The sequence below is a fragment of the Oncorhynchus clarkii genome, chromosome 3, assembly GCF_045791955.1.
Source record: "Oncorhynchus clarkii lewisi isolate Uvic-CL-2024 chromosome 3, UVic_Ocla_1.0, whole genome shotgun sequence".
NCBI lineage: Eukaryota > Metazoa > Chordata > Actinopteri > Salmoniformes > Salmonidae > Oncorhynchus > Oncorhynchus clarkii.
The window spans coordinates 26,697,863-26,722,060 of NC_092149.1; the positions used below are offsets into that span (position 1 = coordinate 26,697,863).

The 24,198-nt window shown below is 50.8% G+C and overlaps 1 protein-coding gene across 1 annotated transcript in view; it reads left to right on the forward strand.

The window, feature by feature from the left end:
- Window positions 1–24,198, forward strand: part of LOC139405862 (neural-cadherin-like) — a 139,923-nt gene that overhangs the window by 59,817 nt on the left and 55,908 nt on the right. Inside the window, exons 2-4 of the mRNA XM_071148296.1 lie at window positions 10,720–10,908; window positions 18,809–19,034; window positions 19,922–20,126. Coding sequence (XP_071004397.1) covers window positions 10,720–10,908; window positions 18,809–19,034; window positions 19,922–20,126 — 620 coding nt within the window. The remainder of the gene's footprint in view (window positions 1–10,719; window positions 10,909–18,808; window positions 19,035–19,921; window positions 20,127–24,198) is intronic.

Consider the following 24,198-nt stretch of genomic DNA (forward strand, 5'->3'; position numbering starts at 1 on the left):
CACAATAACACACAATAACACACAGCCCCTCACACAATAACACACAGCCACTCACACAATAACACACAGCCCCTCACACAATAACACACAGCCACACACACAATAACACACAGCCACACACACAATAACACACAATAACACACAGCCCCTCACACAATAACACACAGCCCCTCACACAATAACACACAGCCACACACACAATAACACACAATAACACACAGCCACACGCACAATAACACACAGCCACACACACAATAACACACAGCCACACACACAATAACACACAGCCCCTCACACAATAACACACAATAACACACAATAACACACAGCCACACACACAATAACACACAATAACACACAGCCCCTCACACAATAACACACAGCCACACACACAATAACACACAGCCACACACACAATAACACACAGCCACACACACAATACCACACAGCCACACACACAATAACACACAATAACACACAGCCACACACACAATAACACACAGCCACACACACAATAACACACAGCCCCTCACACAATAACACACAGCCACACACACAATAACACACAGCCACACACACAATAACACACAATAACACACAGCCCCTCACACAATAACACACAGCCCCTCACACAATAACACACAGCCACACACACAATGACACACAATAACACACAGCCACACGCACAATAACACACAGCCACACACACAATAACACACAGCCACACACACAATAACACACAGCCCCTCACACAATAACACACAATAACACACAATAACACACAGCCACACACACAATAACACACAATAACACACAGCCCCTCACACAATAACACACAGCCACACACACAATAACACACAGCCACACACACAATAACACACAGCCACACACACAATACCACACAGCCACACACACAATAACACACAATAACACACAGCCACACACACAATAACACACAGCCACACACACAATAACACACAGCCCCTCACACAATAAAACACAGCCACTCACACAATAACACACAGCCCCTCACACAATAAAACACAATCACACACACAATAACACACAACCACACACACAATAACACACAGCCACATACACAATAACACACAGCCACACACACAATAACACACAGCCACACACACAATTACACACAATAACACACAGCCACACACACAATAACACACAGCCACACACACAATAACACACAATAACACACAGCCACACACACAATAACACACAGCCACACACACAATAACACACAGCCACACACACAATAACACACAGCCACACACACAATAACACACAGTCACACACACAATAACACACAGTCACACACACAATAACACACAGCCACTCACACAATAACACACAGCCACACACACACAATAACACACAGTCACACACACAATAACACACAGCCACACACACAATAACACACAGCCACACACACAATAACACACAGCCACACACACAATAACACACAGCCACACACACAATAACACACACCACACACACAGCCACACACACAATAACACACAGCCACACACACAATAACACACAGCCACACACACAATAACACACAATAACACACAATAACACACAATAACACACAATAACACACAGCCACACACACAATAACACACAATAACACACAGCCCCTCACACAATAACACACAGCCACACACACAATAACACACAGCCACACACACAATAACACACAGCCACACACACAATACCACACAGCCACACACACAATAACACACAATAACACACAGCCACACACACAATAACACACAGCCACACACACAATAACACACAGCCCCTCACACAATAACACACAGCCACACACACAATAACACACAGCCACACACACAATAACACACAATAACACACAGCCCCTCACACAATAACACACAGCCCCTCACACAATAACACACAGCCACACACACAATAACACACAATAACACACAGCCACACGCACAATAACACACAGCCACACACACAATAACACACAGCCACACACACAATAACACACAGCCCCTCACACAATAACACACAATAACACACAATAACACACAGCCACACACACAATAACACACAATAACACACAGCCCCTCACACAATAACACACAGCCACACACACAATAACACACAGCCACACACACAATAACACACAGCCACACACACAATACCACACAGCCACACACACAATAACACACAATAACACACAGCCACACACACAATAACACACAGCCACACACACAATAACACACAGCCCCTCACACAATAAAACACAGCCACTCACACAATAACACACAGCCCCTCACACAATAAAACACAATCACACACACAATAACACACAACCACACACACAATAACACACAGCCACATACACAATAACACACAGCCACACACACAATAACACACAGCCACACACACAATTACACACAATAACACACAGCCACACACACAATAACACACAGCCACACACACAATAACACACAATAACACACAGCCACACACACAATAACACACAGCCACACACACAATAACACACAGCCACACACACAATAACACACAGCCACACACACAATAACACACAGTCACACACACAATAACACACAGTCACACACACAATAACACACAGCCACTCACACAATAACACACAGCCACACACACACAATAACACACAGTCACACACACAATAACACACAGCCACACACACAATAACACACAGCCACACACACAATAACACACAGCCACACACACAATAACACACAGCCACACACACAATAACACACAGCCACACACACAATAACACACACCACACACACAGCCACACACACAATAACACACAGCCACACACACAATAACACACAGCCACACACACAATAACACACAATAACACACAATAACACACAATAACACACAGTCAGGTTCAGTAGAGATTTTCCTCCTTTGTTGTTTTTTCTTTGTTGAGCCATATGATAGTTGCTGATAAGGGATCAGAGTTTACACACACACACACACACACACACACACACACACACACACACACACACACACACACACACACACACACACACACACACACACACCACAGAGCTCCAGTAGAGGGTGTATCATCAGAAAGCGAAGAAATCAGACACACACATACAGAGCAGACAACCAGGGCGAGGCACACACAATTCAAGGCAGCAGGCACACACACGTCGTTAGCTGTTTAGTGTGGTGTTCTTGCAGTCTATGAGATGTTCAGGGTCAGGGAGTTTGCCTCCCCTATCTGTCCCTGTCCGCCAGTGCCTGACCAGAACTATTATCACCCCCCACACACTCACAGACACACACACATACACACACACACACACATGATGTGTTCTTTTCAACACCATGTCACCTGAGGTGCTTGTGTTTGCCCATCAGCGCTACATATGTGTAAGTGTGTGTGTGTGTTTGTTTGCAATAGCACCTCTTTGTGTGTGTGTGTGTGTGTGTGTGTGTGTGTGTGTGTGTGTGTGTGTGTGTGTGTGTGTGTGTGTGTGTGTGTGTGTGTGTGTGTGTGTGTGTGTGTATGTACAGCACTGTATGTGTACCGGTCTGTCTGTCACCCATGGTTGCCGTAGATGTCAGGTGATTGAAGACAGGCACTGTTGGCAGCTCTGGCAGATCCAAATCCTGTAGGCAGGTCTGGGTTCAGCTGTTCACACCCTCCTGCTGACCTTGACATTGACACAGTGAGATAATCAACTGAAATTGGACCTGTAAATGCCTACATGAAATGTGATTGTGTTGCTCATTTAAAGTTATATGGCTGATTCTATTAAATACAACATAACCCCTCGACAAGCAGACACACACACACACACCTTGCCTCTCCTCCCTAATCACACTTCCATAATTGTCAGTTTCTACAGAGAAATATCTTGACATAACACATCAATAAGGAATGAGTTGCCACATAACATTTTTACTGTTTTATTTTTTAATGTCTGACAAAAGTCCTCAGATATTCATAATTTAACCGACAGTTTTCATGTTTTAGATCACAATGTATTTTCTTCCACAGCTTGTGAGAGTCTGCATATGTCGGTCTTTCTCAATTCAAGGGTCTATTTCAGTAGATGTAAAAGTTGAATTATTGAGGTATGGGCGTTAGATGAGTGAAAAACTTCTGAGAGCTCCCCTCTGTCGTTTTTCTCTCTTTCTTGACCTCTGTTTCTCTCTCTCTCCCTCTTTCCCACACACTCTATCTCTCTCTCTCGCTCTCTCTCTCACTGTCTCTCTGTCTCTCTCTTTCTCTCTCTCCCACACTCTCTCTCTCTCTCTCTCTCCCTTAGATTTTCTCTCTCTCTCTGAGGTGACATTGAAATACGTTTTATAAAATACAGTTTGGAATACTGAGCCTTGTGTGGCTTTATCCACTCTTTCATGTTCTCTCCTTATTTCACTCATTTGATCTTTGGGCGTAACTCTTGCAGAAGTCGTCTCACCATCACAAACTTCTCTCATGGCAGTTGAGATTACAGCAGATGTACCTCATACACTCAACCACACAAACTAAAGGAGAATGAATTCGACTGTAAAATCCTCATGACCTGAAGTCTGACAGCATTGAACAGTTCCCCAGGGACATTTAATAGCTGTAGTCACAGCCCTTCCACTGGCAGGGACTTAATGTGAATGTATACTGTATGTGAGTGTGTGTATCATCATACCACTGCTCCACAGACAGGCTTTGGCTTTTGACCCAATTTCCTATGATGGCGTTCTCCAATCCTCCCTCGCAGACCCCGTCTCACACAGCATGGAGATTGGGGATCAGACAAATAAATCCAACTGTTTTTCACTCTGCCGTCAAAGACAGAGAGCTTTGGTTTTCACTCTGTCTTTGGATCCAGCCTCTCCACTCCTCTGGAGCGATTGATTCCATTCTTCGGAGTTATTGGGAAAATCAAACCCCTGGATCCGGCTTATCCACCCAGATTCTGTCTTCTATCGCGCCGGCGGCAACTGCATATTGAGTTGGGAGAGTTCAGACGATCCCAGTGTCCTTGGTGGGGGAAGTAATCTATACTCTGAAGTGAGGATGAGCAGTGCTTACCAGGAAGACTACGAGCACAGTGAGGGTGCTGAAGTAAATAACCCCTTGTGAGACTATACGTTTCCCTACTTGCTAATGAATACTGGATATGAGAAAGGACAATATACCCTATCTACCTGTGGGGAAATAAGAGATAGAGATGGTTAGTTGATGTAAACAGTTGGTGTAGAGGCGTCTTGTTTACAATGAGCCCGTCCTCCTATAGCGCCTCCCACGAGCCTCCTCTGACAGAGACACACCCCGTGTAGAAGCAGCCTGAGGTTCTTGTTGTTGATAACTCACCTTGAGAGGTCACACACACACTCTGAATTCACCTCACAGTAAGGTGAGTGTATTTTGAAGGTGGTCTGGGTGGAGTGGAGAACGCTATTAGTGTAGCTGGAAGCTTACTAAACCCCCATAATACCCTCTGTTCCTCCCCTAACCCTCCATTCCCCATGCACACCCGACCTCAGAATGGCTCTAATTCAGTTTCCGTGTTGTGTCGACTGTGAGGACACGATCGCTCACTCACTCACGGGCGTCCACGGTCCTCGAGTGGTGAAATACTACATTTGTGGTCAGGCAGAGAGAGGGCAGCCCCCTATGGGCATCTCATTCCAAAGAGACAGGCATGACACGGGTGGTAAATTGGTTGTGGTAGTTAGTTAGGATCTAATGTGTTCACGAGGTGCTAGGAGACCAGAGTCCAGGAGGAGTAAGAGAGAGGGTGGGATGATGTGATGGAACGTTGTCACTCCACAAGGCATGCAGGGACATACATGAGCAGCTATGTCTCCTCTGCATTTGATTGTCTGTGTGTGGATGAGTGTGTAGTGGGGAGGGCTCCATCCACACACAGGCTCAGGGCTTATCAGAAAACACACACACACACACACACACACACTGCACAGTTCTGTCTGTGGCTGAAATGTATTCATTTTTCCCTAATGTTCTCAATGCCTGTTTGTTTGTGACTTTGTCAGAGGAGAAAATAGAATAAGTTATTCCTGCTGTCTGTCTCTTGTATTTCATGGAGTATTGCATTTACATGCATTTACATCATCAGATTGGTTGCTTAGCTACGTTAAACCAGTTGAGCGTTTGGAATATCATCAGGTTTGGGCAGTATAAGTCAACCAAGGGTGAAATGTGGAGAAATCAGAGGAGGATTTGAGAAATGAGGGGAGTGTACAGCAGTACTGTAGGGCTGTCCTATTCCTCTGTCCACTTTAGGTACCAGAGATACCAGGGGACGTCCACAGTGAGGTCAGACTGTATAATGATGTCCCCTTTCCCCTTTCTATGCTCTCTCTCTCTCTCTCTCTCTCTCTCTCTTTCTCTCTCGTCTGTCTTGACTTCTATCTTCTCCCTCCCTCCCTCCCTCCCTCCCTCCCTCCCTCCCTCCCTCCCTCCCTCCCTCCCTCCCTCTTCTTCTCTCTTCTTCTCTCTTCTCTCTCTTCTTTCTCTCTTCCCTCTCTTTCTCTCTTCTCTCTCTTCTCTCTCTCTCTCTCTCACTCTCTTTTCTCTCTCTTCTCTCTCTCTCTCTCCTTCTCTCTTCTCTCTCTCTTTCTCACTTCTCACTTCTCTCTCCCTCTCTGTGTGTGTGTGTGTGTGTGTGTGTGTGCATGCAGGGGGGGGAAAGTGGGCCAGTCTATAAGATCATTAATTAGGATGCATAACGCCTCAGTCCGCTGGCTACCAGGGAGCAGATGGGGAGCAGGGTTCCCAGCCCATAGAACTGGGGGGGTTTGTCCCTCAATGACTCTCCTCCCTCAAAATATTGTTCTCAGTAGCTACCCAATGGCAACTAGACCCCACCTATTGAAAGATTTGGTAACAGTCTCTTTTGATGGTCTAATATTGACACAGTCAATTATCCCCTAACCAGCTGTAATATAAGTATAGAGGATGTTGCAAGTTTCTCTGTGGTTTCTCTCACACATTGAGCATCTCTCCCTCTCTATCTATCTCTGTCCCTATCTCTTTTCTCTCGCTATCACTCTCTCTCTCTCTCCCTCCCTCGCTCTCTCTCCCTCCCCCTCTAACAATTCAATTACATTTGCTTTATTGGCATGACGTAACAATGTACATCTTGCCAAAGCTTACTATGGAGGAAATGTTAAAATAATTAATAATAATAATCAATATTGTCAATGGGGATAGCAATCACCGAGGGTCATAATAACCAGACATTAAACAATAACAATAAGCATAGAGGACATGTTCAGGTTGGTTGGTCTGTCAGACACTGTTCCTCATCTTATGGCAGGCAGCAATGTAGTTTTCTGCCAACCTACAGTTCTCTGCATCCTCCCCCAACAGGATGGGTAGCCTATCCTCATCAGAGAGGTCTTTGAAACCTTGAATAAGGGTTTCAAATTTGGGAAAATTACACTCTCTAATTGTTTTATATTTTTAACATTTTGTCAGGAAATGCAACTCTGTCTCAGCTCTGCTTCGGGTTCTGCTGTGGTGCGGTGGTTGCACAGCCTTTCCTCTACAAGGAGCCATGTTTTCCTGTGTCTACCTTACTCAATAGCAAGGCTGTGCTCACTGAGCCTGTACTTTATCTCTCTCTCTCTATCTTTGTCCCTCTCTCTTTTCTCTCTCTCTCTATCTCTCTCCCTCCCCCTCTATCTCCCTCTCTATCTATCTATATCTATCTCTCTCTCTCTCTCTCTCTCTCTCTCTCTCTCACTCTCTCTCTCACTCTCTCTCACTCACTATCTCCTTCTACACTGGTTTTAGAGGAGAAAAAAGCTATTGATTTGAAACGTAATTATGCATGTCATTAAAACAAAAAGTGAGATCCACATCATTGAGTAGTTAATCGTGCGTGAAAGGGATACTCTTTTTAGATTCTGACACACACACACACACACACACACACACACACACACACACACACACACACACCCAGTGTCAACTTCCTGCCAGGCCAGCAAGGACAGGCAATTACGTGAGATGCCTGCATGCGTGTGTGTTCAAAAGACTTAACCTGCTCCCACGGAGACTGGACTCATGGGGACACCTGCACTCTGTGAGTCACCAAGGCGACACATCCCACGCTATCATTCACACAAACACACACGCACACCTATGTGACCTCCCCATCGGCATTGTGGGAGTATAAATCTGTGTGTGTATGTACAAAAACAGTGTGTGTGTAATCCTAGCTCAGCTGCATGACTCTTACCCTCTGTATTGTACCTCAGGTGGTCTCCTGTAACAGTGATAGCTCTGATCTCCCTCCAGTCCCATCACAGGTCTTTGTTCTAGCGACATCACGTCACCAGATACCACACACCATCTCTGTCAGGTCTGAGAGGGATCACTAGGGGCCAAGAGGAGCCAAGAGGGTCCTGGGGGCTTGGGGAAATGGGATGGGTGCCCCCTCTCTCTATCACCCCCTTATTTAATGTAATGGTTAAAGGACAACTCCTAGCCCATACCTTACGTTGGTACTTCATGGAGATCTGAAAGAATCTTCCCCATTCCGTCATTACTTCTTCTTCAGTTGAAGCCTCATGTCATTTTGGTAGGCTGTTATTGGACAACACTGTCAATGTACTGACACAAATTGGGCCCCACTCAAATGTGTCATCTCCATCTGATGTCAGACACATAAAGACCACTTGAATGCAATCTCATTCTCGCTCCATCAATACTGGCCTCTTTTGCACGGCTGCACCTCTAATTCACTGTGTATCAAATCAGGGGGAAGAAAACAAACACAATTTTCCCCTTTTATTCCCGGATTTGCATAACAATCGGTGACATCATCTGAATTGATATTCAAATGAGGAGACAGCTTTGGGGGGACTCAGACGAGTGTCACTGGGCTATTAATACGGCGGCGGCGGGTGTGTATCGTATCTGGGGCGATTTCGCCTGGTTACCATCGGATCTTACGTGGATTAGAAAGCCGGTAGCAGATACTGTACGTGTGGAGCTTTGCCCACTTTGTCGACTGATCCACTCTCACAGAACACTGACGAGGTGGATCTGTTGGCTGCCTTTTAGTTCTGCTAGTTTGGTGGAGAAAAGAGGGAAGAGAAAGAGAGAGAGAGGCATGGATGGCCCTGGTGACAGATGAAGCAGAGAGAGTGAGTGAGAGACCTGTGGTGGATGTACGTACTGTAAGATATTCTTCTCTCCTCTGTGAGCAGTTTATGTACAGGTCATGACACTGACACTCTTGTGTTTAACTCTCCTATATCTCTCCTCATCCCTTGCTTTTTGACCCCCAGGCACAGTTTAATGGTTAAAGCCCACTGAGCCAACCCTAAGTCAGCCATTTGTATGCATTTATGTATACATACGTGTGTTTGGCATGTACTTAGTGTGTGCTCAGTCGTTTGGACCAAGGATCATGACACCGCTATCATTATGAAGAGTCATTGATGTCTGTGGAGGAACTCATACATTCATACATAGCCAATCGGTGTATAAGCGGCAAACAAAACAACCACATCCATCCGCTGAATTACAAGATAGCAATACAAGAATCTAGAGATCTGTCAAGAAGGCACCCATCCTCCCCTGTGTCTTCCTCCCCTCTCTCTTCCTCTTCCCCACTCCCTCTCTCTATCAGGCTTCTAAATGAAAAGTCAGGAAGGAGGGAGAGAGCGGTGCGTTCTTCCTCTTTTCTTCTCCCTCTCTTTTCCCCGCTGCTTCCCTGCGTCCCTCAGATGTGAAGCTCCCTCTTATTTGCTGTTGTCTCTCCTCCGCGCCAGACATGGCAAACAACACGAAGCACAAGTCTGCAGACAAAACAAACTCTCCCAAAACCAGACGACAAGCAGCAACAACAACCAGCGGCAGATATGTCTGTTTGCCTGGAGTCCCCTTCTCTGAATCTTTTCTGATCTTCTGAAGGACTTCTGAGAGCACGCGCTTACTTTCTGCCCCCCCACCTCTTTCCTCTCTCTCTCTTTCTCCCCTTTTCTCTCTCTCTCTCTCTCCCTCTCTCAGTGTGCTATCAGACAGTGTGTTTTGTGGGAAACATGCTCGTGTGAAGAGCGATAGGAAGAGAGGGTGATGGGTTTGTAAAGAAAATGTCATTCTTTTCACTGACTGCTAAGGCCTCGGGGGGAGCGACAGTCTCAGACAGCAGATAGCTGCTAGCGAGGAAACAGACGAGGGAGGAAAAGCCCTTCAGCCTGGGATGGAAACAGGGAACCTATCAGCCATGTTGCATCTGGCCATTTGTCTCCACCCAGAGAATGAGTCCAGCATCATCAAAGTGTTGTGGCTGCCGTCAGGGGGTTGGGGGGGGTTACCAGTGGATTGTTGAGAAATTGATTTTGAGAGGCAAATACGATTAAGGAGATTGTGCCCGAGATCGCAAACCATTTGAAAGAGAGATGGATGGATCTGTTTGGAAAAGTCAAAGCCCAATGGTGGGAAGTGGCCCCAGACACTGTGACTCAGACCCAATGACATCACCATCAAAGGATTGGGGGCTTCAGCAGACACTAGTCCTCCACTTTCCCAAAATGCATTTAGCTCATATGCCTACATTTCACACAGGCAACCTCTTAGTAGTGATTCCATGTCCCCCTGTCTGTACCAACTGTTATCTCTGACCTTTGACCCTGACCCTTAACCTCTTATCTTTTCTGTGTCTGTAGGTGATGAGTGGTACCTCTGCAGGCTGAGCCTGAGTGTGCCCACCCTGGCAGACCTGCAGTGGGGCATGTTCCCCCAGCCCTACCTGGGCGCAGTGGGACCTGACGCCGCACCAGGCTCTGTGGTCTACCGCCTCACCGCCCGGCAACGAGATGGCACAATAGGAAACGCCCACTTTCTGCTACTGGACGGTGAGTGAAATGTCGATCTGGTGACTACCATCTAGAAGGGCTGGAAATGGTGTGTCCATCTGTTTGTGTGTTGTCAGGGGAAAAAACAACTCCTAAAATCAATAAATTCCGTCAAGCGCAAGAGATACAAGAGCAAATTAGCATGAGCATCCCCTCTGCCACTAAGCGCTAACACGGCTAACAAGCAGACACAAAAAAAGGCTCTGACAGCGGTAATTATCACCAACATCTGGCACAGGCTATGCCGCCGCTCTGTATATTGATTTTGTTTTTGTTTATTTGCTTTTCTATTATGGGGTCGTGTTGAATTTCAATTACAGTTGGGGAGGGAGAGGGGACACGTGTTAGCGAGCATGTGGAACGCGGGATAATCACTCCCCGGGGCTTTCAAGGCTCCTAGATTTGGAATCAGGAATCTTTTTTGTGAGGAGGGATGGGAAAGTGGATGGGTTGGACAGGAGGGATGGGAGGGTGGATGGATTGGAGAGGAGGGATGGGATGGGAAGGTGTATGGGTTGGAGAGGAGGGATGGGTTAGAGAGGAGGGATGGGATGGGAAGGTGTATGGGCTGGAGAGGAGGGATGGGAGGGTGGATGGGTTGGAGAGGAGGGATGGGATGGAGAGGAGGGATGGGATGGGAAGGTGTATGGGTTGGAGAGGAGGGATGGGATGGTGTATGGGTTGGAGAGGAGGGATGGGATGGGAAGGTGGATGGGTTGGAGAGGAGGGATGGGAGGGTGGATGGGTTAGAGAGGAGGGATGGATGGGATGGGATGGGAAGGTGTATGGGTTGGAGAGGAGGGATGGGATGGGAAGGTGGATGGGTTGGAGAGGAGGGATGGGAGGGTGGATCGGTTGGAGAGGAGGGATGGGAGGGTGGATGGGTTCGAGAGGAGGGATGGGATGGGAAGGTGTATGGGTTGGAGAGGAGGGATGGGATGGGAAGGTGTATGGGTTGGAGAGGAGGGATGGGATGGGAAGGTGTATGGATTAGAGAGGAGGGATGGGATGGGATGGGAAGGTGTATGGGTTGGAGAGGAGGGATGGGATGGGAAGGTGTATAGGTTGGAGAGGAGGGATGGGAAGATGGATGGGTTAAAGAGGAGGGATGGGAAGATGGATGGGTTGGAGAGGAGGGATGGGATGGGAAGGTGTATAGGTTGGAGAGGAGGGATGGGAAGATGGATGGGTTAGAGAGGAGGGATGGGAAGATGGTTGGGTTGGAGGGGTGGGATGGGATGGGAAGGTGTATGGGTTGGAGAGGAGGGATGGGTTAGAGAGGAGGGATGGGAAGATGGATGGGTTGGAGGGGAGGGATGGGATGGGAAGGTGTATGGGTTGGAGAGGAGGGATGGGAAGATGGATGGGTTAGAGAGGAGGGATGGGAAGATGGTTGGGTTGGAGGGGTGGGATGGGATGGGAAGGTGTATGGGTTGGAGAGGAGGGATGGGTTAGAGAGGAGGGCTGGGAAGATGGATGGGTTGGAGGGGAGGGATGGGATGGGAATGTGTATGTGTATGGGTTAGAGAGGAGGGATGGGTTGGAGGGGAGGGATGGGATGGGAATGTGTATGTGTATGGGTTAGAGAGGAGGGATGGGTTGGAGGGGAGGGATGGGATGGGAATGTGTATGTGTATGGGTTAGAGAGGAGGGATGGGTTGGAGGGGAGGGATGGGATGGGAAGGTGTATGGGTTGGAGAGGAGGGATGGGAAGATGGATGGGTTAAAGAGGAGGGATGGGAAGATGGATGGGTTGGAGGGGAGGGATGGGATGGGAAGGTGTATAGGTTGGAGAGGAGGGATGGGAAGATGGATGGGTTAGAGAGGAGGGATGGGAAGATGGTTGGGCTGGAGGGGTGGGATGGGATGGGAAGGTGTATGGGTTGGAGAGGAGGGATGGGTTAGAGAGGAGGGATGGGAAGATGGATGGGTTGGAGGGGAGGGATGGGATGGGAAGGTGTATGGGTTGGAGAGGAGGGATGGGAAGATGGATGGGTTAGAGAGGAGGGATGGGAAGATGGTTGGGTTGGAGGGGTGGGATGGGATGGGAAGGTGTATGGGTTGGAGAGGAGGGATGGGATGGTGTATGGGTTGGAGAGGAGGGATGGGATGGGAAGGTGGATGGGTTGGAGAGGAGGGATGGGAGGGTGGATGGGTTAGAGAGGAGGGATGGATGGGATGGGATGGGAAGGTGTATGGGTTGGAGAGGAGGGATGGGATGGGAAGGTGGATGGGTTGGAGAGGAGGGATGGGAGGGTGGATCGGTTGGAGAGGAGGGATGGGAGGGTGGATGGGTTAGAGAGGAGGGATGGGATGGGAAGGTGTATGGGTTGGAGAGGAGGGATGGGATGGGAAGGTGTATGGGTTGGAGAGGAGGGATGGGATGGGAAGGTGTATGGATTAGAGAGGAGGGATGGGATGGGATGGGAAGGTGTATGGGTTGGAGAGGAGGGATGGGATGGGAAGGTGTATAGGTTGGAGAGGAGGGATGGGAAGATGGATGGGTTAAAGAGGAGGGATGGGAAGATGGATGGGTTGGAGAGGAGGGATGGGATGGGAAGGTGTATAGGTTGGAGAGGAGGGATGGGAAGATGGATGGGTTAGAGAGGAGGGATGGGAAGATGGTTGGGTTGGAGGGGTGGGATGGGATGGGAAGGTGTATGGGTTGGAGAGGAGGGATGGGTTAGAGAGGAGGGATGGGAAGATGGATGGGTTGGAGGGGAGGGATGGGATGGGAAGGTGTATGGGTTGGAGAGGAGGGATGGGAAGATGGATGGGTTAGAGAGGAGGGATGGGAAGATGGTTGGGTTGGAGGGGTGGGATGGGATGGGAAGGTGTATGGGTTGGAGAGGAGGGATGGGTTAGAGAGGAGGGCTGGGAAGATGGATGGGTTGGAGGGGAGGGATGGGATGGGAATGTGTATGTGTATGGGTTAGAGAGGAGGGATGGGTTGGAGGGGAGGGATGGGATGGGAATGTGTATGTGTATGGGTTAGAGAGGAGGGATGGGTTGGAGGGGAGGGATGGGATGGGAATGTGTATGTGTATGGGTTAGAGAGGAGGGATGGGTTGGAGGGGAGGGATGGGATGGGAAGGTGTATGGGTTGGAGAGGAGGGATGGGAAGATGGATGGGTTAAAGAGGAGGGATGGGAAGATGGATGGGTTGGAGGGGAGGGATGGGATGGGAAGGTGTATAGGTTGGAGAGGAGGGATGGGAAGATGGATGGGTTAGAGAGGAGGGATGGGAAGATGGTTGGGCTGGAGGGGTGGGATGGGATGGGAAGGTGTATGGGTTGGAGAGGAGGGATGGGTTAGAGAGGAGGGATGGGAAGATGGATGGGTTGGAGGGGAGGGATGGGATGGGAAGGTGTATGGGTTGGAGAGGAGGGATGGGAAGATGGATGGGTTAGAGAGGAGGGATGGGAAGATGGTTGGGTTGGAGGGGTGGGATGGGATGGGAAGGTGTATGGGTTGGAGAGGAGGGATGGGTTAGAGAGGAGGGCTGGGAAGATGGATGGGTTGGAGGGGAGGGATGGGATGGGAAGGTGTATGGGTTGGAGAGGAGGGATGGGAAGATGGTTGGGTTGGAGGGGTGGGATGGGATGGGAAGGTGTATGGGTTGGAGAGGAGGGATGAGTTAGAGAGGAGGGCTGGGAAGATGGATGGGTTGGAGGGGAGGGATGGGATGGGAAGGTGTATGGGTTGGAGAGGAGGGATGGGAAGATGGATGGGTTAGAGAGGAGGGATGGGAAGATGGTTGGGTTGGAGGGGTGGGATGGGGTGGGAAGGTGTATGGGTTGGAGAGGAGGGATGGGAAGATGGTTGGGTTGGAGGGGTGGGATGGGGTGGGAAGGTGTATAGGTTGGAGAGGAGGGATGGGTTAGAGAGGAGGGATGGGAAGATGGTTGGGTTGGAGGGGTGGGATGGGGTGGGAAGGTGTATGGGTTGGAGAGGAGGGATGGGTTAGAGAGGAGGGATGGGAAGATGGATCGGTTGGAGGGGAGGGATGGGGTGTGAAGGTGTATGGGTTGGAGAGGAGGGATGGGATGGGAAGGTGTATGGGTTGGAGAGGAGGGATGGGTTAGAGAGGAGGGATGGGATGGGAAGGTGTATGGGTTGGAGAGGAGGGATGTGATGGGAAGGTGTATGGGTTAGAGAGGAGGGATGGGAGGGTGGATGGGTTGGAGAGGAGGGATGGGATGGGAATGTGTATGTGTATGGGTTAGAGAGGAGGGATGGGTTGGGAATGTGTATGTGTATGGGTTAGAGAGGAGGGATGGGTTGGAGGGGAGGGATGGGATGGGAATGTGTATGTGTATGGGTTAGAGAGGAGGGATGGGTTGGATGGGAGGGATGGGATGGGAATGTGTATGTGTATGGGTTAGAGAGGAGGGATGGGTTGGAGGGGAGGGATGGGATGGGAATGTGTATGTGTATGGGTTAGAGAGGAGGGATGGGTTGGAGGGGAGGGATGGGATGGGAAGGTGTATGGGTTGGAGAGGAGGGATGGGAAGATGGATGGGTTAAAGAGGAGGGATGGGAAGATGGATGGGTTGGAGGGGAGGGATGGGATGGGAAGGTGTATAGGTTGGAGAGGAGGGATGGGAAGATGGATGGGTTAGAGAGGAGGGATGGGAAGATGGTTGGGTTGGAGGGGTGGGATGGGATGGGAAGGTGTATGGGTTGGAGAGGAGGGATAGGAAGATGGATGGGTTGGAGGGGAGGGATGGGATGGGAAGGTGTATGGGTTGGAGAGGAGGGATGGGAAGATGGATGGGTTAGAGAGGAGGGATGGGAAGATGGTTGGGTTGGAGGGGTGGGATGGGATGGGAAGGTGTATGGGTTGGAGAGGAGGGATGGGTTAGAGAGGAGGGCTGGGAAGATGGATGGGTTGGAGGGGAGGGATGGGATGGGAAGGTGTATGGGTTGGAGAGGAGGGATGGGAAGATGGATTGGTTAGAGAGGAGGGATTGGAAGATGGTTGGGTTGGAGGGGTGGGATGGGGTGGGAAGGTGTATGGGTTGGAGAGGAGGGATGGGAAGATGGTTGGGTTGGAGGGGTGGGATGGGATGGGGTGGGAAGGTGTATAGGTTGGAGAGGAGGGATGGGTTAGAGAGGAGGGATGGGAAGATGGTTGGGTTGGAGGGGTGGGATGGGGTGGGAAGGTGTATGGGTTGGAGAGGAGGGATGGGTTAGAGAGGAGGGATGGGAAGATGGATGGGTTGGAGGGGAGGGATGGGGTGTGAAGGTGTATGGGTTGGAGAGGAGGGATGGGAAGATGGGTGGGTTGGAGGAGAGGGATGGGAAGGTGGATGGGAAGGTGTATGGGTTGGAGAGGAGGGATGGGTTGGAGAGTAGGGATGGGTTTGAGAGGAGGGATGGGAAGATGGATGGGTTGGAGAGGAGGGATGGGAAGATGGATGGGTTGGAGGTTAGGGGAGGGGTGGGGTGGGAAGATGGATGGGTCGGAGGGGAGGGATGGGATGGGAAGATGGATGGGTTGGAGAGGAGGGATGGGTTGGATTCCTGAGACGATGGTGAAGATTTGTGGGCAGGAGCTCTTTGTCAAGGGGGCCAATTAGTGAAATGGAAAATCATGTGAGGTAGCCTCCCTACAAGTAAGGCTGTTTTTTTATTAATCAATCGATGGGGAAATAAAGCTAAAACACCATACTTGACAGAGGAAGTATGGCAAAATTGTGATTGAATTGATACAACGTTTAAATGGTGTCCATTTTACATTACCTTTGATTAGATTAGATAGCTAAACTCTGATGAGATAAAAGCATTTAATTAAAGGATGACATGCAAATGTTCCATTATTAGGGTACTAAGGTTTTCCTAAAACAGCGATAATGTACAATAAATTATAACAAATATTTTTTTTATAGATATACAATGTAGATTGAATTAAATAAAAAATAAAAAAAATGAAAAATCCAAGCTGTGATTAGCTTCATGTCCCTGGCTACCAGCAGCTGTGATTGGCTTCATGTCCTTGGCTACCAGCAGCTGTGATTAGCTTCATGTCCCTGGCTACCAGCACCTGTGATTAGCTTCATTACCATGGCTACCAGCAGCTGTGATTAGCTTAATGTCCCTGGCTACCAGCAGCTGTGATTAGCTTCATGTCCCTGGCTACCAGCAGCTGTGATTAGCTTCATGTCCCTGGCTACCAGCAGCTGTGATTAGCTTCATGTCCCTGGCTACCAGCAGCTGTGATTGGCTTCATGTCCTTGGCTACCAGCAGCTGTGATTAGCTTCATGTCCCTGGCTACCAGCACCTCTGATTAGCTTCATTACCCTGGCTACCAGCAGCTGTGATTGGCTTCATGTCCTTGGCTACCAGCAGCTGTGATTAGCTTCATGTCCCTGGCTACCAGCAGCTGTGATTAGCTTCATGTCCCTGGCTACCAGCAGCTGTGATTAGCTTCATGTCCCTGGCTACCAGCAGCTGTGATTAGCTTCATGTCCCTGGCTACCAGCAGCTGTGATTAGCTTCATGTCCCTGGCTACCAGCAGCTGTGATTAGCTTCATGTCCCTGGCTACTTCCTCCTCCGCTTCTCTCTCTCTCTCTCTCTCTCTCTCTCTCTCTCTTCCTCCTCCTCCTCTTCTCTCTCTCTTCCTCCTCCTCTTCTCTCTCTCTCTTCCTCCTCCGCTGCTCTCTCTCTCTCTTCCTCCTCCTCCACTTCTCTCTCTTCCTCCTCCTCCTCTTCTCTCTCTCTTCCTCCTCCTCCTCCTCTTCTCTCTCTCTTCCTCCTCCTCCGCTTCTCTCTCTCTTCCTCCTCCTCTTCTCTCTCTCTTCCTCCTCCTCCTCCTCCTCTTCTCTCTCTCTCTCTCTTCCTCCTCCTCTTCTCTCTCTTCCTCCTCCTCCTCCTCCTCCTCTTCTCTCTCTTCCTCCTCCTCTTCTCTCTCTTCCTCCTCCTCCTCCTCCTCCTCTTCTCTCTCTCTTCCTCCTCCTCCCCCTTTTCTCTCTCTCTCTTCCTCATCCTTTTCTCTCTCTCTTCCTCCTCCTCTTCTTCTCTCTCTCTCTTCCTCCTCCTCTTCTCTCTCTCTTCCTCCTCCTCCTCCTTTTCTCTCTCTCTTCCTCCTCCTCCTCTTCTCTCTCTCTCTTCCTCCTCCTCCTCTTCTCTCTCTCTTCCTCCTCTTCTTCTCCCTCTCTCTTCCTCCTCCTCCTCCTCTTCTCTCTCTCTTCCTCCTCCTATTCCTCTCTTTTCCTCCGCCTCCTCTTCTCTCTCTCTTCCTCCTCCTCCTCTTCTCTCTCTCTTCCTCCTCCTCCTCTTTTCTCTCTCTCTCTTCCTCCTCTTCATCTTCTCTCTCTCTCTCTCTCTTCCTCCTCTTCATCTTCTCTCTCTCTCTTCCTCCTCCTCCTCTTCTCCCTCTCTCTCTTCCTCCTCCTCCTCTTCTTCCTCTTCTTCTCCCTCTCTCTCTCTTCCTACTCCTCTTCTCTCTCTTTCTCTTCTGTTGATGCTGCTGCCCAGGGGGACATGGATTAAGATGACCCTGTCTTCCTGTTCTCCTCAGAGAAAGATCAGAGGCTGGATGTTAACCCAATAACACATGCACACACAGACACACACACACCGCACACACACAGCCCCAGCTGGCAGAAGGGTCCTCTACCCCCATCTCTATACACAAATAAACACACACACCAGCCCCCCAGCCCAAGAAATCAGCAATGTCTTAGGGATGTCCATTTCTGCACAGCTGTCTCTGCTACATGATATCACTCACATGATTGTCTATAAGGCCCCGGGGCAAGCTGTGTGTTGAGGTGTGAAAACACAGAACAATGTTGATTTGGGGGTCAACTATCCCTTCAAGAAACCTTTGAGTCACTTGGAAGAACCATGTGTGTCTGTGTGTTAATACGTGTTGTTTATATCCCGTAACTAGGCGGCGAGGATTCGTTTGAGGTGGACCGCAGCTCTGGGGAGGTCAGGACCACCGGCCGACCCCTGACCCCCAGCAGGGAGTACATGCTGAGGGTGCAGGCGGTGGACACGCAGGGCAGGAAGGGTCCCCCTGCAACAGTGGCTATTCTGGCAGGGTTCCGCCCCCCACAGTTCACCAACGCCTCCTACACCCTGACTGTCCCAGAGAACACGCCCGTGGGCCAAACGTGAGTACACCCTGGGTTTGAAGAGATTGTTGTGAGGAAAACCCAATTACCCATATTATGGACAACTTTTGACCAGAGCCACCTAGTGCACTTTATGGGGAATAGGCTGTCATTAGAGATTACGAGAAAGGTGAATAAATGAGGGTTTTATAGGTGACATTGGACAGGAATAACTGCTGGATGTGGGTTAGGAATAGGATGAGGGAAGGGAGGTGGGGGAGGGGGGGTAAGAGCACCAGTGAACCAATGAATGCGTGTGTCCTGCATATGTGTGTACATGTATTTTTGCTCGTGTATTGTGCTTGTTATGTGTGTGTGTGAGTGAGTGTGTTTGTGTGTGTGTGTGTGCCACCTCTGCTGCTCATTAGAGGGGAAGCCAAAGGATTGTGTGAACGTGGATGATTCCTCTGCATTATGTGTCATGTGTTGGTAGGGAGGGCGGAGGGAAGGGAGGGAGGTTATGAAGGTGGGGGTGAAGGAGGGACGCAGATGCATCATTTTGTCCCAGGGCTCAGAATATGAAAGTGTGGCTAATTCAAATATTTATTAAAATAAACTTTAGGATTAACATGAAGGGCAAAGTGTGTGTCTGAACCTGCCTCCTCAGGGCTCTGGTGACTGGAGCACAATGTCTTCATCTCCTGCCCACCCTCTACATGGTGTGTGTGTGTGTGTGTGTGTGTGTGTGTGTGTGTGTGTGTGTGTGTTAGCGCGCGCGCGTGTGCGTGTGTGTGCGCACGCGTGTGTGTGTGTGTGTGTGCATGCATCAACATCCTCTCTAATGTGTCTCCTTTTGACATCGCATCCTGTCTAATGCATCTCCCGATGACATCACTTCCTGTACACTGTATCTCCTTATGACATCCCGTTCCTGTTTCCCCCGGCAGTGTGGCGATGGTGGGGGCTGTCTCCTTCCAGAGGAAGACTCTCTCCTACATGCTGTTGGTGAACCCTGGCAACCTGTTCAGTGTCAACCAGGAGAGTGGAGCTGTCAGCCTCACCCGGACAGTGGACTTTGAGAGTGGACACACACTCCACACGCTGCAAGTCAGGGCCTCCGAGCCAGACACAGGCCTCAGCGGTGTGGCAGAGGTACACACACGCAACTATACACACACATACACACATGCACGCATACACACACACAGTCACACATATACAGTACACACTCACCTCTATACACACCTGCTCCTACCCAGATGGCTGGCTTATACACACAAATGGCATCCCCACTAATCCACCAGTTCCCCTTAGGCCAGCTCCAGTCAGCTTGGCTAATTCACTCAAAGGAGCTATGCATGTGGCTCTGAAGGTGTGTGTATGTGTGCCTGTGTGTCTGTGTGTGTGTGCATGCGGCTCTGAAGGTGTGTGTATGTGTGCCTGTGTGTGTGTGTGTGTGTGTGTGTGTGTGTGTGTGTACTTTCCGTTGGAGTGGTATTGATGAGGAATAGACCCAGTTGAGGAAACATGTGGAATAACATCAACTAAAGCCATGGTCAGCTGCAGTAGAGAACGTCCAACCTGCCCCACTATGCTGCTCCCCAGTCGTGGTCACATAATGTAGACCAACAGTATGGAGAGTCAGCCGTGGTCACATAATGGAGAACAACTGTATGGAGAGTCAGTCGTGGTCACATAACGTAGACCAACAGTATGGAGAGTCACCCGTGGTCACATAATGTAGACCAACAGTATGGAGAGTCAGCCGTGGTCACATAATGTAGACCAACAGTATGGAGAGTCAGCCGTGGTCACATAATGTAGACCAACAGTATGGAGAGTCAGCTGTGGTCACATAATGTAGACCAACAGTATGGAGAGTCAGCTGTGGTCACATAATGTAGACCAACAGTATGGAGAGTCAGCTGTGGTCACATAATGTAGACCAACAGTATGGAGAGTCAGCTTTGGTCACATAATGTAGACCAACAGTATGGAGAGTCAGCTGTGGTCACATAATGTAGACCAACAGTATGGAGAGTCAGCTGTGGTCACATAATGTGGACCAACAGTATGGAGAGTCAGCCGTGGTCACATAATGTAGACCAACAGTATGGAGAGTCAGCTGTGGTCACATAACGTAGACCAACAGTATGGAGAGTCAGCCGTGGTCACATAATGGAGAACAACAGTATGGAGAGTCAGCCAGTGTAGCATGGGGATTCTGTTCAGGTGATTGGACTGTGGCCTCAGTGGCAAGTTTGGAAATAGAAATAGGTGCCGTCTAGCTTCAGTACGGATACAGTGAAAGATCTATGGAGATTCTGGGTAAAAAGACAGAGAGACAATTGTCGTGTTTATTTATTCAGAAGGTTGTTTATCTTTGCTGTCCCATTATGTGAGGATAATCATCTCAGACTTTACTTCAGATGACAATTATCATCATATTGTATGACGTCTCCCTCAGATTTAAAAATAACATTTTACCTAAATGAGAACAGGTGTCCTAACCCCTTGTTTGGCTTCAGTTTCCTTTCCCACAAGGGCAGTTGAGGTAAGCTGTTGTGAAACTGGTGTATTGGGGCGGCCATCTTTGTTTGGCAGATGCTCTCATCCAATGATGAGTTGTTTAGATGGACCTGGCAACCAGGCAGGAGCCTGTGGCCAACGTGTGCCTGGCAACCAGGCAGGACACTGTGGCCAACGTGTGCCTCGCAACCAGGCAGGACACTGTGGCCAACGTGTGCCTGGCAACCAGGCAGGACATGGTGGCCAATGTGTGCAACCAGGCAGGACACGGTGGCCAACGTGTACCTGGCAACCAGGCAGGACACTGTGGCCAACGTGTGCCTGGCAACCAGGCAGGACACTGTGGCCAACGTGTGCCTGGCAACCAGGCAGGACATGGTGGCCAATGTGTGCAACCAGGCAGGACCCTGTGGCCAGCATATGCCTGGCAACCAGGCAGAACACTGTGGCCAACGTGTGCCTGGCAACCAGGCAGGACCCTGTGGCCAACGTGTACATGGCAAACAGGCAGGACCCTGTGGCCAACGTGTGCCTGGCAACCAGGCAGCACCCTGTGGCCAATGTGTGCAACCAGGCAGGACCCTGTGGCCAACATGTGCCTGGCAACCAGGCAGGACCCTGTGGCCAATGTGTGCAACCAGACAGGACCCTGTGGCCAACATGTGCCTGGCAACCAGGCAGGACCCTGTGGCCAACGTGTGCCTGGCAACCAGGCAAGACATGGTGGCCAATGTGTGCAACCAGGCAGGACCCTGTGGCCAGCATGTGCCTGGCAACCAGGCAGAACACTGTGGCCCATGTGTGCCTGGCAACCAGGCAGGACCCTGTGGCCAACAGGTGCCTGGCAAACAGGCAGGACCCTGTGGCCAACGTGTGCCTGGCAACCAGGCAGGACCCTGTGGCCAACGTGTGCAACCAGGCAGGACCCTGTGGCCAACGTGTGCCTGGCAACCAGGCAGGACCCTGTGGCCAACGTGTGCCTGGCAACCAGGCAGGACCCTGTGGCCAACGTGTGCCAGGCAACCAGGCAGGACACTGTGGTCAACGTGTGCCTGGCAACCAGGCAGGACCCTGTGGCCAATGTGTGCCTGGCAACCAGGCAGGACACTGTGGCCAACGTGTGCCTCGCAACCAGGCAGGACACTGTGGCCAACGTGTGCCTGGCAACCAGGCAGGACATGGTGGCCAATGTGTGCAACCAGGCAGGACCCTGTGGCCAGCATATGCCTGGCAACCAGGCAGAACACTGTGGCCAACGTGTGCCTGGCAACCAGGCAGGACCCTGTGGCCAACGTGTACATGGCAAACAGGCAGGACCCTGTGGCCAACGTGTGCCTGGCAACCAGGCAGCACCCTGTGGCCAATGTGTGCAACCAGGCAGGACCCTGTGGCCAACATGTGCCTGGCAACCAGGCAGGACCCTGTGGCCAATGTGTGCAACCAGACAGGACCCTGTGGCCAACATGTGCCTGGCAACCAGGCAGGACCCTGTGGCCAACGTGTGCCTGGCAACCAGGCAAGACATGGTGGCCAATGTGTGCAACCAGGCAGGACCCTGTGGCCAGCATGTGCCTGGCAACCAGGCAGAACACTGTGGCCCATGTGTGCCTGGCAACCAGGCAGGACCCTGTGGCCAACAGGTGCCTGGCAAACAGGCAGGACCCTGTGGCCAACGTGTGCCTGGCAACCAGGCAGGACCCTGTGGCCAACGTGTGCAACCAGGCAGGACCCTGTGGCCAACGTGTGCCTGGCAACCAGGCAGGACCCTGTGGCCAACGTGTGCCTGGCAACCAGGCAGGACCCTGTGGCCAACGTGTGCCAGGCAACCAGGCAGGACACTGTGGTCAACGTGTGCCTGGCAACCAGGCAGGACCCTGTGGCCAATGTGTGCCTGGCAACCAGGCCGGACCCTGTGGCCAACGTGTGCCTGGCAACCAGGCAGGACCCTGTGGCCAACGTGTGCCTGGCAACCAGGCAGGACCCTGTGGCCATCGTGTGCCAGGCAACCAGGCAGGACACTGTGGTCAACCTGTGCCTGGCAACCAGGCAGGACACTGTGGCCAACGTGTGCCTGGCAACCAGGCAGGACCCTGTGGCCAATGTGTGCAACCAGGCAGGACCCTGTGGCCAACATGTGCCTGGCAACCAGGCAGGACCCTGTGGCCAATGTGTGCAACCAGACAGGACCCTGTGGCCAACGTGTGCCTGGCAACCAGGCAGGACCCTGTGGCCAACGTGTGCCTGGCAACCAGGCAGGACACTGTGGCCAACGTGTGCAACCAGGCAGGACCCTGTGGCCAACGTGTGCCTGGCAACCAGGCAGGACCCTGTGGCCAACGTGTGCCTGGCAACCAGGCAGGACCCTGTGGCCAACGTGTGCCAGGCAACCAGGCAGGACACTGTGGTCAACGTGTGCCTGGCAACCAGGCAGGACCCTGTGGCCAATGTGTGCCTGGCAACCAGGCCGGACCCTGTGGCCAACGTGTGCCTGGCAACCAGGCAGGACCCTGTGGCCAACGTGTGCCTGGCAACCAGGCAGGACCCTGTAGCCAACGTGTGCCTGGCAACCAGGCAGGACCCTGTGGCCATCGTGTGCCAGGCAACCAGGCAGGACACTGTGGTCAACCTGTGCCTGGCAACCAGGCAGGACACTGTGGCCAACGTGTGCCTGGCAACCAGGCAGGACCCTGTGGCC